Genomic DNA, 14,923 nt, shown 5'->3' on the forward strand with positions numbered 1-14,923 from the left:
AGCCTTCTATGTTCTCTACTGTTGTGAAATAAGTAACCTTTTGACAATACAATATATGTGCCCATTTCAATTAAACTATCTAGACTCACAGACTTTGCTAAAATTTAGGAAGTTTGCTGCTATTCCTCAGGTTGTTTTGGGCAGATAAGGAAAGTGGAAGAGTCACTGGAAAAAAAAAAATGAAAGAGCCAATGCAAGGAGGAAGATTCTTGCCACACACTTGCCATTTTTATCTACTGAAATAAAAAAAATGATCTACACATTAAAACGAATAGTTTGTTTAATTGTTAATAGTTTAATTCTATTGTTACCACTTGTTTTGTTTCTTTGGGAGGTATTTTTTTTAATTTATTATAGAGAAAAAAGGAAAACAGAACAAAAAAGGGGAGGAAACTGGCAAAGAAGCACTCTTGAAAATCAGTCAAAAGTTATAGACACGATTTGCATAAAATCTGAACATTTTAAGAGGAAGCCAAAAATAAGTTAATGTGATCAGTCTCTTTGAATATCTTGCCTTTAGATCATACCCTTTAAATTTTGGTAAATGCTATAAAAAGGAACCAGTTAGAAACACTATTTAAAAAGTTGTACAGCAATGACAATTCATAATAGACAATGCCTATCTATGTTGATCTGTTTTTAGGTCAATGCCTACAAATTATCTATGCAAAAGCAACCAATGTTTTAGAATATCTTATGGTCAAGACATATGAGCACTAATCACAAGTGGTTAATCATTTTGCTCTCATAATTTATATCATTTTTACATCTTAAATGGGCAGGCTAATATAACACAATTTAAGATGGGTTAACTAATTCTTTCTCTGAAAGTAATGATTTCTGCACCATAATGCCAGAGCACTTCTTACTCTAAAAGTCAGCCCGATGCATATTATGTAACTGACCACCTGAGACAAACACTTACGGTATGCTACAGTGACGTGTAATACAGATTTAAGAAACAGAAATAGAAAAAAAAATCTCCGTGTCAAATTGAGGAAATATAGGCCAGATCTTTGCCACTAAAAAGTATGGAAGGTTGGAGGAGGGAGGGGACACGTGACTTGACGTGCTTTATTTAACTATAAGAAAAAAGTCGCCATGCCTAATAACACAGAAATGAAATCACTGCTGATGTGTTCACCCCCTTAATGAACATAAAGGAAGACTGACAGGAAAAAAGTTAAACACTTAAATCTTCAAGCAGAAAGCGGCCCAATGTGACAAACATCATTATACATTTAAATCCCATTCATACCTAAAAACCCATACTAACAAAGTCTGCATAATGAACTGAAAATATTTCTCTTTAGTGAACCATAATAACAGATGTTTAGAAACCCTTATCCATTAACAGGCCAGTTAACAAAGTCCTGTAGAAGGACTACAGGAGTCAGTGATCTGATCTCAGTACAAGACCCACCTACCGCCTTCAGGTAACTCTGGTGAGGGGTACTCAGGCTCTTTTAGGCTCTCTGTTCTGCACAACAAAGTACAAATCTGCATTTCTAGAAGTCCCACCTACATTTCTGGTTGAGTCTGTTTCCTTTGCCATATGAAAGATTTTAAGCTATTTTAAACAAGTATTCTATCTCTCTTCAGTCTTCTACTTTCTAGAAGCAAAAGACTCAGCTCTTGGAATCACTTGTCAAATACTATTATTTCTAGAATCTTCCATCATCTTCAATGTCTTTTCTTTTATTTCACTTTAATAGTTACTATTCTTTAGAACCTAGCTTTCAGATAATATTCCATGTAAAGTCTGCTTGGAACATAATACTATTATTTCCCATAGTGAACAAACTCTATATAAATCTATTAGTGCAATCTAGCCTTGCTTTAATGTTTTCAGCAGCTGCTCAATCACTACTTGTTCATAATGTGCTTGTCATCAAGCAGAGTCTCTATAACCTACTCGTAGGTCTATATCATTCTGTATTTGAAAATAATTATTTCCCCAATCTAAGGTCTTAAATTTCATCGCAGTTGAAACCCATACACTAATGAAAGGTATTATTTTGGCACCGTATTATCATTGGTGTATTCTGAATATATAATATTAAGTCAGTTTTTCCGACAAATGGTGATTTGGTGATCCTTCCTTCCTTCCTTCCTTTCCTCTCTTTCTTTCGAATAGTGAAAATTAGGACTACTATCTAAAAGGGTACGACCTAAACAGATGGCTAAAATGTAGTATAATCCTAAAACTAGATTCCAGGGAAATTTAGAGGATAAAAAGAGAGTCTCGGTTTGAGATTAAATTCTCTTAGCAATACAATAGTAAGTGAAAGGAACAAGTTGATTTTTTTTCTGCCCTATGTAAGATACTTTCTAGCTGATACTTCTACCCACATGTCTTCACTTTTCCATTCAAAACTGTCTAAATTCATGAGAATTAAGGTTGAGTAAACTGTTTGAAAGATACCTTAATCAAAACAATGTATCACATATTGAAGTACACATTTACTTACAATGCTGAATATTTTTATATATACTATTTCATTAAACTCCCACAAAAATCCTCAAGTAGTTTGGTATCATCTACATTCATTTACAGGTAAAATGTAGGATCATGTGTGATGGTGTCAGTGAATCCAAAACTTGAATATCAGCTTTGTAACTTACTAGCTCAAAGATTTTAGGCAAGTTACTTCATGACTCTGAACCCGTATTTGTAGTTTCCCGTGTATGTAAAATGGGAATGCTAATAATTATTTCATAGGGTTCCTATAGATATTAAATTGGTTAATGCAGCTCAAGAGTTATACATGGTGGTCTGGTGTATGAGTGTTCCAATTATAGTGAAGTCTTGAACGTAAGTACTCTAACCTTCACGTTCTCAACCATTTATTCCCTTTTCCCTCAATAAGTTAGTAGAGAAATAATATTTCATCTTGGTGTTAACTATGCTTAAATTTGTGGATTTCAGTATGCTTAAATTTATGGATTTCTTTTCCTCCCATTGGGATTTCAAAATGTTCAGTATATGAGGAATTAGCTTTAAAAAAAAAATCATTCTCTTTCCAAGTTTAGGAGACCTTCTCAATCATTTTTGACGGTTAGATAGTTGAAGAAAGAGAAAGGTATCACAAAGATTTACTCTAAGAATAATAAGGGAGAGAAACTTATCTCTGTCAACTCAGGTAAAGGAAAATTAGACAGCATATATCACCTGATTTAATCAAGGCTATTAAACATATTATATTTTCCTGTAATAATACTATTTCTAGTTTACTGAAATTCAGGAACTCTGTTTTAGATGTTCAACACAGGCTGGGAGAACTGATAATATACTCTTGAGGGTAATTTGCTCATCATCTTGTACAAAAGAAGAACATAATACATATTTGTTCTTATTAAATATGTGTTTTGTTCTCCTTGTTCGAGAATGAAGCTATTTCTCCTTGTCCATAGAGTCACAGTGGAACAATGACAGCAAGGTCAAGTTAGGAAGTATTACGGAGTCAAAAGATTTTCTTAGGTTTTTCAAACACTTAATATGTACCCTCCTGAAAAGAATCAAGGTAAAACAATCCACTTTTTAATAATTCTAAATTCATCCGTAAAATTATTTAACGCATATTCCTTTACACAACTTAATACTCCTCTCTTCTCTCTCCCACCACCACCCCCGCCCCCCCACCACACACACATGATGTAAGCTGCTTATTAAAGTAAAAAGTAAGGCAAGTAGGTCCTCTGGACTAGAAGGAAAGGCCAGTAGACAATTAGTGATGATGTCATTTTTGTACAGGAATTTGTAAAACTGAGGATTACTAATTAAGGCTTAACAACAACAACAACAACAACAAAAATCAGTAAGACTAGGAATGTTTATGATGCTCTTCAGAGTTTACAAACTCTGAAAGTATAAAGTGTATGATGGTAGTCAAATTTCACTTTCATTACATATGAATAAGGACACGACAGTCTTTTAAAAGCTGAACTGAAATGAGAAAAAGCCTGTCCAGGGTTAAACACTAATTTATGCAATCCCCGGTTTTGACAAGAATCCTGTCAATGGCAAGCAGCAGGTACACCGACAGCAGGATGGGCTGAGCAGGTTTGTGTCAGAGCCAGGATAGGGGTCGCCAATTTATGAAGGCTGTTGCAAACATAGGACTTCAAAAGTGTGAAGGAAAATGGTTTTGCATTAAGAAAATGATGGAAATTTTATAGCTTTGCAGGCAATACTATTAGCTTAAAAGAACACAGTTCTTTTAGTTTGTGGGAAAAACTAGTTTACTTTTAAAAGATTTGTGGATTTTTATATTAGGATTGCATTTTAAAAGTCCTAATATAGAAGTTCATTATACTAGTAACATCCTAATAGAAAAGAAAATTTTAAAAAGAAATATAAAAGAAAAAGGAATTCATTTGAAGAAAAAGATGGCACAGGGAAGCAGTCTGGTTTTCCTTCGAAGAGGGATAATTTGGGATGGACACCCAACTCCTGATTTGAAAGTTCCAGTTAGTAGCTGCTGATGTTGCAATCCAGGATCAACAAACGTCACTTTAAAGAGATGGGCAGTGAAGGAAAGTTGCTCTTTCCACAGCCTAGAAGGAAAACTAAAGAAATGGAACCAATAGTAATTAAAAACCTATGTGTGAGGCGTTTCAATCATTCAATGACTGAACAAAATGCTTATTGAACAGCTACTATGATCCTTACAACAACCCTATCAAATTGCATATTTTTATTGTTATTTTTCAGAAGAGAAAACAAACCTGAGGCTAAAAAAGAGGATATATCTTGCCCAGGTTATGCTGCTCTTTTCACACATCCCAGTGGATGCAGAGGCTGAACAAGAGAATTAGACTGATCATGTTAAACTCTTCGAAGTTTATACAAAAAGATAAGAATCAGGTGCTTTCCATCTAAGTTGCATTTTAAGCACATCGTGAAATTAATAAAATAAAGTAGATATAATAACACTTAGGTGCCACAGTTCCTGCTGTAAAGCACCAATTATCCATAATGCTATCTACTCTGAAGGACTCAATTGAGAGAACAAAAGACAGTGAGGTGGTTACACTCTTCATAAACAGCTACTATACTTTACATGAATTAAAGTAAATAAAGAGCTTAGAATCATGTCTGGTACAAAATTAAGTGTTCGATAAAGTGTGCTATTATTAATGCTTCACAAATGTAAAGTTCTATTCTTTTTAATGCCACATAAAACATAAACAGTTTTTCTTTCAGTGGTTTGAGTCAAGCAATTTGACTATATTATCTTAGTGAATTATAGAAGTTAAAAACCTAACACGCAATGCTAAATGAGCCTCCAGGTGGCACTTTACATTTCCAAAGTGATTCTTACAATTATCGGTGTTAATAACCAATGTCAAATATAAAAGAGAGGCTGAGAATCTGGTCAATTAGCAACATACTCATTTTTCTTCCAGTGAAGAAAGGAACCCAGAGGCAAACTTCTTTACCGGGGCAAATCCTATCAGGCTACCAAATATAGTAATTGTCTTTATAAAATTCATCCAAGTTAATGTTCCCCACCTAGGTATCTACAGACGGGAGCATTAACACTCCCGAGAACATGACTATGAGAAGGAGAATGTAATAAAGCAGTAAAATGTACCAATACAAACTATTACATGTTCCAAGATATTTATCCTCAGGGGCTTGGATTAACACAAATAATTCTGTTGTATACTTAATTATCAAGGTCTTAACTTTACCTCATAACTTTAATTTTTTTTAAATAAGGGATGTTCCTTAATTTCAGAATTTGATGCCTCACGTAGTAGTAGTATTATGCTTCTCTGTTTGAGTGTTTATCACATTCAGCAGCATAAACTTGAGACAGACTATTTTTCTAAGCTCTCTCTGGTCTTAGCAAGAGACTATAAGTTATTTAGGCTCTTTTTAGAAACTCTATCAATTTTGTTGTGTGGTATGTCCATGATGAGACATCCCCTTTGGTGACAGAACAAGAGTATCCCATGGTAGTTTATAAATTAACTCCAAAACTGTGAAGAGTATATGTTCTTAACAGGATTACTTAGTTTCTTATTTGGATTCTGTTTTATACTTCCATAGCTAGTAAGTGTCAACTCTTTATAACTGTCATGCAAAAACTGTGATGAACATTAACAAAAATTCCTTATTTAAAACCATGTCCATGTAAGGAAAATCTTTCTCCGTGAATCAGTCAGTAACAGGTGGACAGGTCAATAGACAGATGAGGTCTCACCAGATTAAACAGCAGTTTTTAAAAAATTTTCCTACCTTATTTTGTTCTCTAAATGAACAATGTAGTAACTATCACAGCTTTTAAAACACTAATATCTTTCGTGTGCTCCCATGCGTACACACACACACACACACACACACACACACACACACACACTGTGTCTTAGAATGTTCAAGTACCTAATTAACATTTTTATCTATTTAATATATCACTGCCTGGCATCAAGATGAGCTCAAGAAGCCCTGAAACTTTGGGGCGCTTGGGTGGCTCAGTCAGTTGAGTGTCCGACTTTGGCTCAGGTCATGATCTCACGGCTTGTGAGTTCAAGCCCCGCATTGGGCTCTGTGCTGATGGCTCAGAGCCTGGAGCCTCTTCAGATTCTGTGTCTTTCTCTCTCTCTCTGCCCCTCCCCCACCCACACTCTGTCTCTGTCTCTCAAAAATAAAAAATAAATAAACATTAAGAAAAATTAAAAAAGGGGCGCCTGGGTGGCGCAGTCGGTAAAGCGTCCGACTTCAGCCAGGTCACGATCTCGCGGTCCGTGAGTTCGAGCCCCGCGTCAGGCTCTGGGCTGATGGCTCGGAGCCTGGAGCCTGTTTCCGATTCTGTGTCTCCCTCTCTCTCTGCCCTTCCCCCGTTCATGCTCTGTCTCTCTCTGTCCCAAAAATAAAAATAAACGTTGAAAAAAAAATTTTAAAAAAAAAAATTAAAAAAAAAAGAAGCCCTGAAACTTTGTTAATATTCCTAGGATTGTATTAATGTTAATGGTATGCTTAAATCCACCTTCACAGGGCATTTTCCAATACTAAACTTTGCTGAGGTCATACAGCAATAATATAGTCATTATGTTTGTGCAGACTTTCAAATATCAGGTTCCTAGTAAAAACCTCTAGCGAAAATTGGCTAGGAGTTAACTGTTAGTTTCTGTTTAATAAACATGGAAAGTTCTTCTCATCTGTATATCCACTTACACTTTTCTTGTACTAAAAGACTAGAAACTGAGAATGAACTGTCGCAGTAGGCTTTACACATGACTTTTACTAAGGGTTGAAAACTTCTGCTGTGAAAATACATTCTTGGCTAACTCCCTCTGTCATATTCTTGGGCAGTCTCTAAATCTTTACCTCGCTCTTCAAAATTCATCTCCTCTTCTTGATCTCATTACTTTCAACTGATGACCTGATTTTACTTCATAGAGAAGAGAGTTCATTACAGTTATTCAGCTTCCTTCCCTGAAACCCAACAACTTAACCTCACCCACATCTTTATTTACTTCTTTCTCCTCCTTTCTCTAGTGTTCCTCAACATACCCGAAATCACGTTATTGTGCCCCACTTTCTTACCATGGCCTGGGATCTTAAAAATCTTTATTCCCATTTTTACAACTTCTCCTTCCTTCTTTGCTTCACTGTGCCTTTGATGTAAACACGCTTGGGCATTTCCCTTGAGCTCCTTTACTCTTTATTCTCATCCTCTATGCTCTTTATCTTCACAACCAAGGTCTTAAAAGTAGCCTACACTTCATTTTCTTTTTGCCCATTCTCAAGAAACCCTAAGTTGCGATCCTCCTGCACCAATTCCACTGGAAATGCATTCTACAGTTACCAGTCACCTACCGATTGCCAAATCCACTAGTACTTTTTAGTTCTTATCTTCCTTGATGTTTCCAGCATTATATTTTATGGATTCAGCAGTCATTCCTGTTGGCCAAACCCCTGTCCTCCCTGGCCAGACTTTCCTAATGTCTCTCCCCACCCCTTAACGAATTCCCCAGAAGTCTGACTCCAGTCCTTGTTTTTCTCTTTGCACACTTTCTCCAGGCAGTCTTACCCATACTCTTTAATTTTGCCTAAATTTTGATAACTCCAGGGTCTCACCTCTTGCCTTAACTATTGCAATCACTGGTCTCCAGGCTCTCTGCTTTCACTGAAACCCATTTTCCATACCAGGCAACAATCTGTTAAATCAAAGATCACATGAATGGTAGGTAAGTACAGATTAAAGAAACATTTCATAGGAGAAATGTATATGACACTCTCCTGCCTAAAATCCTTCCATAGTCCCTATTCTGAGGGATAAAATTCAAACTCCTCACCATAACCCACCTTACTCTTCACGTTTTGACCCCACCTGCCTTGGCAGCCTCGTCTACTGACATTTACTACACCCACCTGCACTGTTGCCAACATACCTCACCCTACCATGCCCTCTAGAATTTCCCTGGTTACTCTGTTTTCTTACTTTCCTCCCTTTTTTTTCCCAAACTAAGTTCTAAGTTCCCTTCACGACTTTCGAGATTCACATCAAACTTCATTCATCCAGAGTTAACAAATATTTATTGAGAGCCCCTTATGTTTCAGGTACTGTTCTGAATGCTGAAGTATTAGCTGAAACAAAGTGTCTGTTCTCACACTGACTTCACTTCGGGGGGGGGGGGGGGTTGGAGGCAGGACCAAGATGTGCAGAAAATAAAGCAGGGCAAAGGGGAAAGAGAATTTGTGTGATGGCACACTGCTGTTTTTATAACAGGAATAGTCAGGGAAGGCCTTGATTCTTCCATGAATTGGTTCCTGACTCAGTTAGGTATTCTGTGCTCTGCCCAGGATGAACAGGTGTCGGCTTACTTGCTGCGCTCCTCTGCTAGTCTGTGACTCCTTGAGGGCAGAGACTGCTCATCTGTGTGTTTCCACTGCCTAGCACATAATCATTCTACAGAAACCTGCTCACCACTGTTCTGGGTTGAGAGCTAAAGCCACCTAACAAGTGCTCAAGAAACAGGCTGGTGGAATAGACTGATACATATTTGAAATGATAATAGGAAAACCTCAAAATAAAAACTTCACTTTTTACTTAATATTTTAATAACATATCAAATGCTAACCAGGGACAAAGAGTCAAACAAAATATTATAACTACATAGTAACATATTCCTAAAATTATGAATGGTAGGTAAGTACAGATTAAAGAAACATTTCATAGGAGAAATGTATTTTGCTCTGTATTTGAAAGCACTTGGGAGAGCCTGAATTCTGAAGGTATATAAGCATTTTGGGAACAGTATAATTAAGGGAGAATTTTGCAAGGAATTGGGGAGTAGGCTGTATGGACAGAATGAAAATAGGTGATAAGACTTTGCAGAAGTAACTCTATTTGTTCAGTTGTTTTCATTTACTAATTACAGACAGGAACAAGTTTAAAGACCATGGTATTTTATCATGAAAAAACCATAACTGCATTGCCATTAACCTCACTGAAGGCAAAGGCAAAATTAAAAATTAAAAGGTGATGTTTTGTTTCTCATACTTTTTTAAACTCTCATATTTTCAGATCCTTTTTGCAAATTTTAGGGATTTTTAACACTAAAATTCCCTAATTATGATCAACTTCCTTCCTGCTAATTTTATTTTGCTTGCTTTTACTTTTTCAAATAAAAAATCATAATACAAAATGACAGAAAGTTTATAAAATTGAAAAAGTGTATGTCGACACACAGAGTGTACATAATTCTACTACACTAAGCCATTACCTTGAATGTATTCTCATCCAAATCTATAAATTGGCTTTATTCACTCATCATAAATATTTCCCATGACATTACAGCCTTCATAATGATCTTTTATGACAGCTGTATCATATTTCATCCATTAGGTGGAAGATCGCTTATTTTACCATTCTCTTATTATTGTTAGGCATTTAGGTAACTTCTAGTTTTTATCACAATGCTGCAATGATCATCTCTCAGCAATTAGCTTATTTCCTTTGCTCTTTCCCTAGGAGAGATTAACAACTGTGGGATTATTGGTTTTAAACACTCTTTAGGCTTGGAAAAAATCAGAAGGATTACATCAATTTACACCGCCGTTGGCCATGTTTAAGAGTACTCACATCACTGCATCCTTGCCAGCATGAGCTTTACCTAATTTTTCCCCACCAACTCATACATTTAGCCCTGCATGTAATTGTTTCAATTTGCGTTTGAATACTCCTAGAGTTCAATATTTCTAATTCTTAGTTATGAAAGATGACACTGCTACTTCAGCAAGAAACCATATTGAGCATAAGTCAAAAGGTCAAGGCTGTAAAAACAAAAGAAAATAAATAAAATCTTTAAGAAAGTTAATCTAATCATGGCATGATTAACTGTTATTGTGATCCATGATAATTAGGCATTAATGGCAAGCAGTTCACGGTAAGTGGCTATTATTGTTATTATTTACACATACCCAGATCAAGCATTCTTAGATTACGGGGAGGGCTGGACCAGGTAGAGATTTAAGCTCTTTTACGCCCTCATAAAGATCCCTTGATCTGGAACCAGATGTGATCCAGAAGGCAAGTTCTCTTTCCTTCCTTAGCTCCACACAGCCTCTATACACCGAGCACCCAGAAAAGATCCTAGGCATTGTGAGCATAGTTTGGCTGAGGGTGGGCTAGAACTTACTTTACTGAGAAGCAAAGATGAGGCCCAGTCAGATATAACTCTTTGAGAGTTATGGTCATTAAATCCCTTTTCCCATCTATGATTACACCTCAAGTTGAGGATCTAGGTTTTCAGTGAGACTTCTCAAGAGCTTTTAAATCCCAAACTCCTTCCATCTCTTTTCCCGCAGAGAAAGGACTAGAGGCACAATCATATTCCCATTTTCCCAGTCCACCTTACTAATTCATGGTAATAGGATTTAAGGTAATAGGATTTCCCTCTGCCAAAACATTGCTCCCCAACACTGTCTGAATATTCATGCAGTAGATTCTTCACGTTTCTAAACACATAATTCTGAGAAGAATAAAGGAGAAAGGTAGGAGTGTGAAAGGTAAGAAGCGGTAACAGTAATCCACACTTCATGGTGAAATTAATTTAACTAGACTGGTTTTGTATTCTTAGAATATTTAACTCTGAAGCATGCAGAAGATAGGGATAAGAATTCCAATGTGGAGAGGGCATAGGGAGAAGCAAAAGGAATTAAGTCATTTTGGGTTGCTTTAAAAATAACATAGCTGAGGACACTATACTATAGAAGAACAGGGAAGAAGGCCAAGGTTACAATGATAAAAATGTATGTTTCTATATACCTTGGGAGTTTACAAAGCACATTTCCAATGATTGTATTACTTAATCCTCACGACAACCCTGTACTGAAACTGAGACCCAGAGATATTAAGTAACTTACCCAAAGTCACTTAGGTAGTAAGTGGCAGAGCCGGGACTCGACCCAGGTCTTCTGATTCTTCCTGTGCATTTCCAGCTCCCCTGGAGCTGAAGCAGGGGCAAAAGGGAGGTGGAAGTAATATGCCCAAGACCAGCCTTGCCCTCTCCCCTTCTTTTAAAGGCCAAGCAGAGCAGACATGTAACTCTTGCAGTGGCCTCTTTGCATCAAATTCTCTCAGGATACAGCACACAGAATCTGAAAATGTTTCTCAGGCTCGGGCTCAAGAATAGCACTAAATAGTAAATGATGTCAGAAGTAATTTTGGCAGTACTTTGCCACTGATGTGAAATTTACTGGAACCTCAAAGTATAGTAATTCTCACTTCAGAAAGTAAAAAATTTTTTTTTATAATTGAAATTAATCAAAGCAGTTTGTTTGAAATGTTTTGTTTAGCAGTTTGAGTCAAACCTTTTAAAATTATACCATTATAAAAATTATTTTGAAAAATACCTAAGAACCCAGATACCAAATATATATTTAACCCTATTCTATGGCCATTTTTTTCTATTTTAATCATCTTCCCTCAGTGATTATTTCATTAAAGCAATTATAATCATTAGAATAGACAGAATATTCAGTCTTTTTATAGACAAGTATTTTCAACAAATTAATAGGAAAATGTATCATCTTCTTATAAATGAGATGTAAATCTCATATTTCTAAATTAATATCTAAAAGGTCTTTAATGTAGCCTTTTATAATTAATTTTCTATGGCAAAGTTTAGAGTTTTCAGTACCTAGTTTCTTGAATAGTTCCTTAATTTTTCTTAAAGAATTAGATATTTTAATTTCTCATCTTGATTACTTACATTTCAAGTAAGTTTTAAATATATTCAATGAGAATTTTTTTCTTTTCTCATTTCCTAAGAATACAAGGGTACAATTTAAATCAACTTGGCACTTAACCAACTTTTTATCACTTCTAGATCTTTTTGTACTCAGCTCCAGTACATCTGTCTCTAACAGTCTTTGCATTTATGAGAACTTGTGTCAGTTAGGTCTAGGTGCTACGTAAGCATCAATTATAATCAGGGCTTATAAAAGATCAACCAAGGATATCAATTCATTTGTTCCCAAAGCTTTCAAAGGTTTTCTGAACTTGAAAAATGCTCTACTTAACCAGACTTCATTTGAGGATCAGTCTTGTCTGAGATGGAACATACCCAATCTAATAGTTAAAAGCCACGTGAAACCTTTAAGATGAATAAAAAGGCAAATACTCAGACACAAAACCAAAGAGGAAGAGGACAAGGAAGAAGAGTCTGGGTAAGGGGGAAGAGGAAAAGGACAGAAAATGAGCAAAATAGAAGAAGAAAAAAAGTTTACCTAGAATAAACAAAAAATTTCGAGTAAGTACTTTCAAGCTTTTGATATGCCTCCCTTTTCCCTTTGCTTTAAGACTTCAATTACATATTTGAAAAATCTAATTAAGCCTAACATTCTTTTGAATACTGATGGTCAAATCCAGGAATTCCTAATAATAATAATATTTATATTATCTAATGATTTTATGAGGTAAGAAAAAAATTAGTATATTTTCTCCACATTATTTTAAGCTTTATTTACATTAGTCTCTTCAAGATAAAATGATCATTATGTTCTCCCAAAATCATTCATTAAATAGTACCAAAAATGGTTTCCAACATTAAAAAAAAAAAAAAAGAAGAAGAACACAAGCCCATACATTTTAAAATTTGAACCAGAAAGAAACAGAATTAAACTGACTTCTAATATCTTACTTTATATAGTAAGTTGTTGGTTAAGCATGACCAAAAAGGCTTACCCTAATTTTTTAATCACATGATCTGGGAAAAAATGAGCATACTTCAGGCAAGATAAAAGTGTCAATAAAAGGTCTTTAAAGTTAGTTCTAGTTTTGAAAAGTCAACGTTAGCCTTCCCCACTTCCCTCCTTCACGCTATCCTATTCGTTTAACATGCATAACAAAATTGTAATCAAGAACCATTCCAACAATGGTTCCCAGACTGGAACCATCTAGGTCTGATGGAGGCCTTATTAATATTTATTAGATGGTTTCTGGAAGGAAGGAAATCTATCTTCTACTTCTCTTATATCCTTTTAATCCTTTGGGTATATAGGGCAATCTATTTTCTGAAGTAGCTTTGCTACAAAAAGCATTCAAAGACTATGTATTGGAAAACTATCATATTAGACTATTACGCTCAGGCTTGATGTCTGACAAAGGACTCTTCAGTAATAAAGGTGCCCACCAAGACTACATAAATCATCCATAAATCATAAATCAACACATAATTTCTGACCTCCTTCTACTGTTTTAGTTATCAAGCCCGTTCATGTGCTTACTTAAAATTCTAATCCCTTCAAGCTCTAAAAGAGCTGGTACTTACAGTATATATCTACCACTTCTTTAAAGAGTTCTTTTGCACTCTCACTAGCTATTATCCAACCATAAATTCTGCCCTTGTTTATAATTATAAGTGCCTGGAAAAGGCAGGTTTCTTAAAATAAGAATATTTCCCCCTCTAGTTCACTCAAGTGAGCTGTGGAATTCTATCCAAGATTATCAATTCATCTCACTTAACTGTTGTAACCAGGAAAAGAAGAAAGGGAGATCAAGAGCAGTTAAGTATAAGAGCTTGCTTATTTTCCAGGAGGCTTTTAACAAGCTTTCAACTAATTAAAACAATATTATTCAAAAGCTTTAGAACATACAAGCCTATTAGTAAAAGAGCAATATAAATGTTGAAACAAAACAGAATTTTTGGTCTTTTAGGAATCTCCTTCACTTAACAATGTTCACTTACCCACTGGAATTAACTTGCTTTGACACTTTCTTTTTGAAATGTCATCTTAAAAACAACAAAAAAAGGGATTTCAGATTTTGTCTCAGACTAGTTTATTGGGGAATAACAAATTCAAAACCCAAATAGATGATGAAAATGCCTTACTGCTGGAACATGTAAACATCATGTAGGTTATTGGGTGAGAATTACAGAGAAGGACAGCAATATTATAAAAACTCTAATGGTAGTCTCCACAAATGACAATTTTTCTAAATGTTAATACATAGAAGTTTTTAGAATTAGAATTAAGTTAAAATAAAATTAAAAGACCAGTGAGTTATAAGATGAGAGAACATGTTTGAGGACAAACTGCCTTTTACTATATATTTAGTCTCTATTTATAACATAAAAATATAATATTATGTTCCTCTTAAGAAGTTTGGAATATCTAAAACAATATATTTAAAGCTAAATCTTCACCCTATCTTAAAGCTGGGAAAATTTGAAAACCAGAAAGAAGGTAACAAGACAGCTAAGACGTTTTCCAAAATATGTCCTGTAGATTTTCTGTAACAGGTTCTATAACAGGTTAAAAAAAAAGTTCCATGAACAAATAAGTTTGTGAAGCAATACACAGTATCTCTCTCTCTCTCTCAGAGATTAAAATATGTATCAACTGATGTGAATGTTCAACAGTATTTTCTAAATAAAAAAAATAAAAAACAAAAGCACCCAAAGC

At 35.2% G+C, this 14,923-nt stretch overlaps 1 protein-coding gene across 7 annotated transcripts in view; it reads right to left on the reverse strand.

Annotated features, from left to right (window-relative positions):
• Nucleotides 1-14,923, reverse strand: part of TDRD3 (tudor domain containing 3) — a 103,388-nt gene that overhangs the window by 13,285 nt on the left and 75,180 nt on the right. For 3 of the 7 annotated variants that reach the window (XM_040487403.1, XM_040487404.1, XM_040487408.1), the window contains exon 12: nucleotides 11,381-11,466. The exons of 3 other annotated variants lie outside the window; for them this stretch is intronic. In XM_040487403.1, coding sequence (XP_040343337.1) covers nucleotides 11,381-11,466 — 86 coding nt within the window. Of the gene's footprint in view, nucleotides 1-8,089; nucleotides 8,170-11,380; nucleotides 11,467-14,923 lie in introns of all 7 variants that reach the window. One more of the 7 variants, XM_040487405.1, reaches the window with a different exon arrangement.

The sequence above is a fragment of the Herpailurus yagouaroundi genome, unplaced genomic scaffold, assembly GCF_014898765.1.
Source record: "Herpailurus yagouaroundi ecotype Mexico unplaced genomic scaffold, PumYag 164, whole genome shotgun sequence".
NCBI classification, from domain to species: Eukaryota; Metazoa; Chordata; class Mammalia; order Carnivora; family Felidae; genus Herpailurus; species Herpailurus yagouaroundi.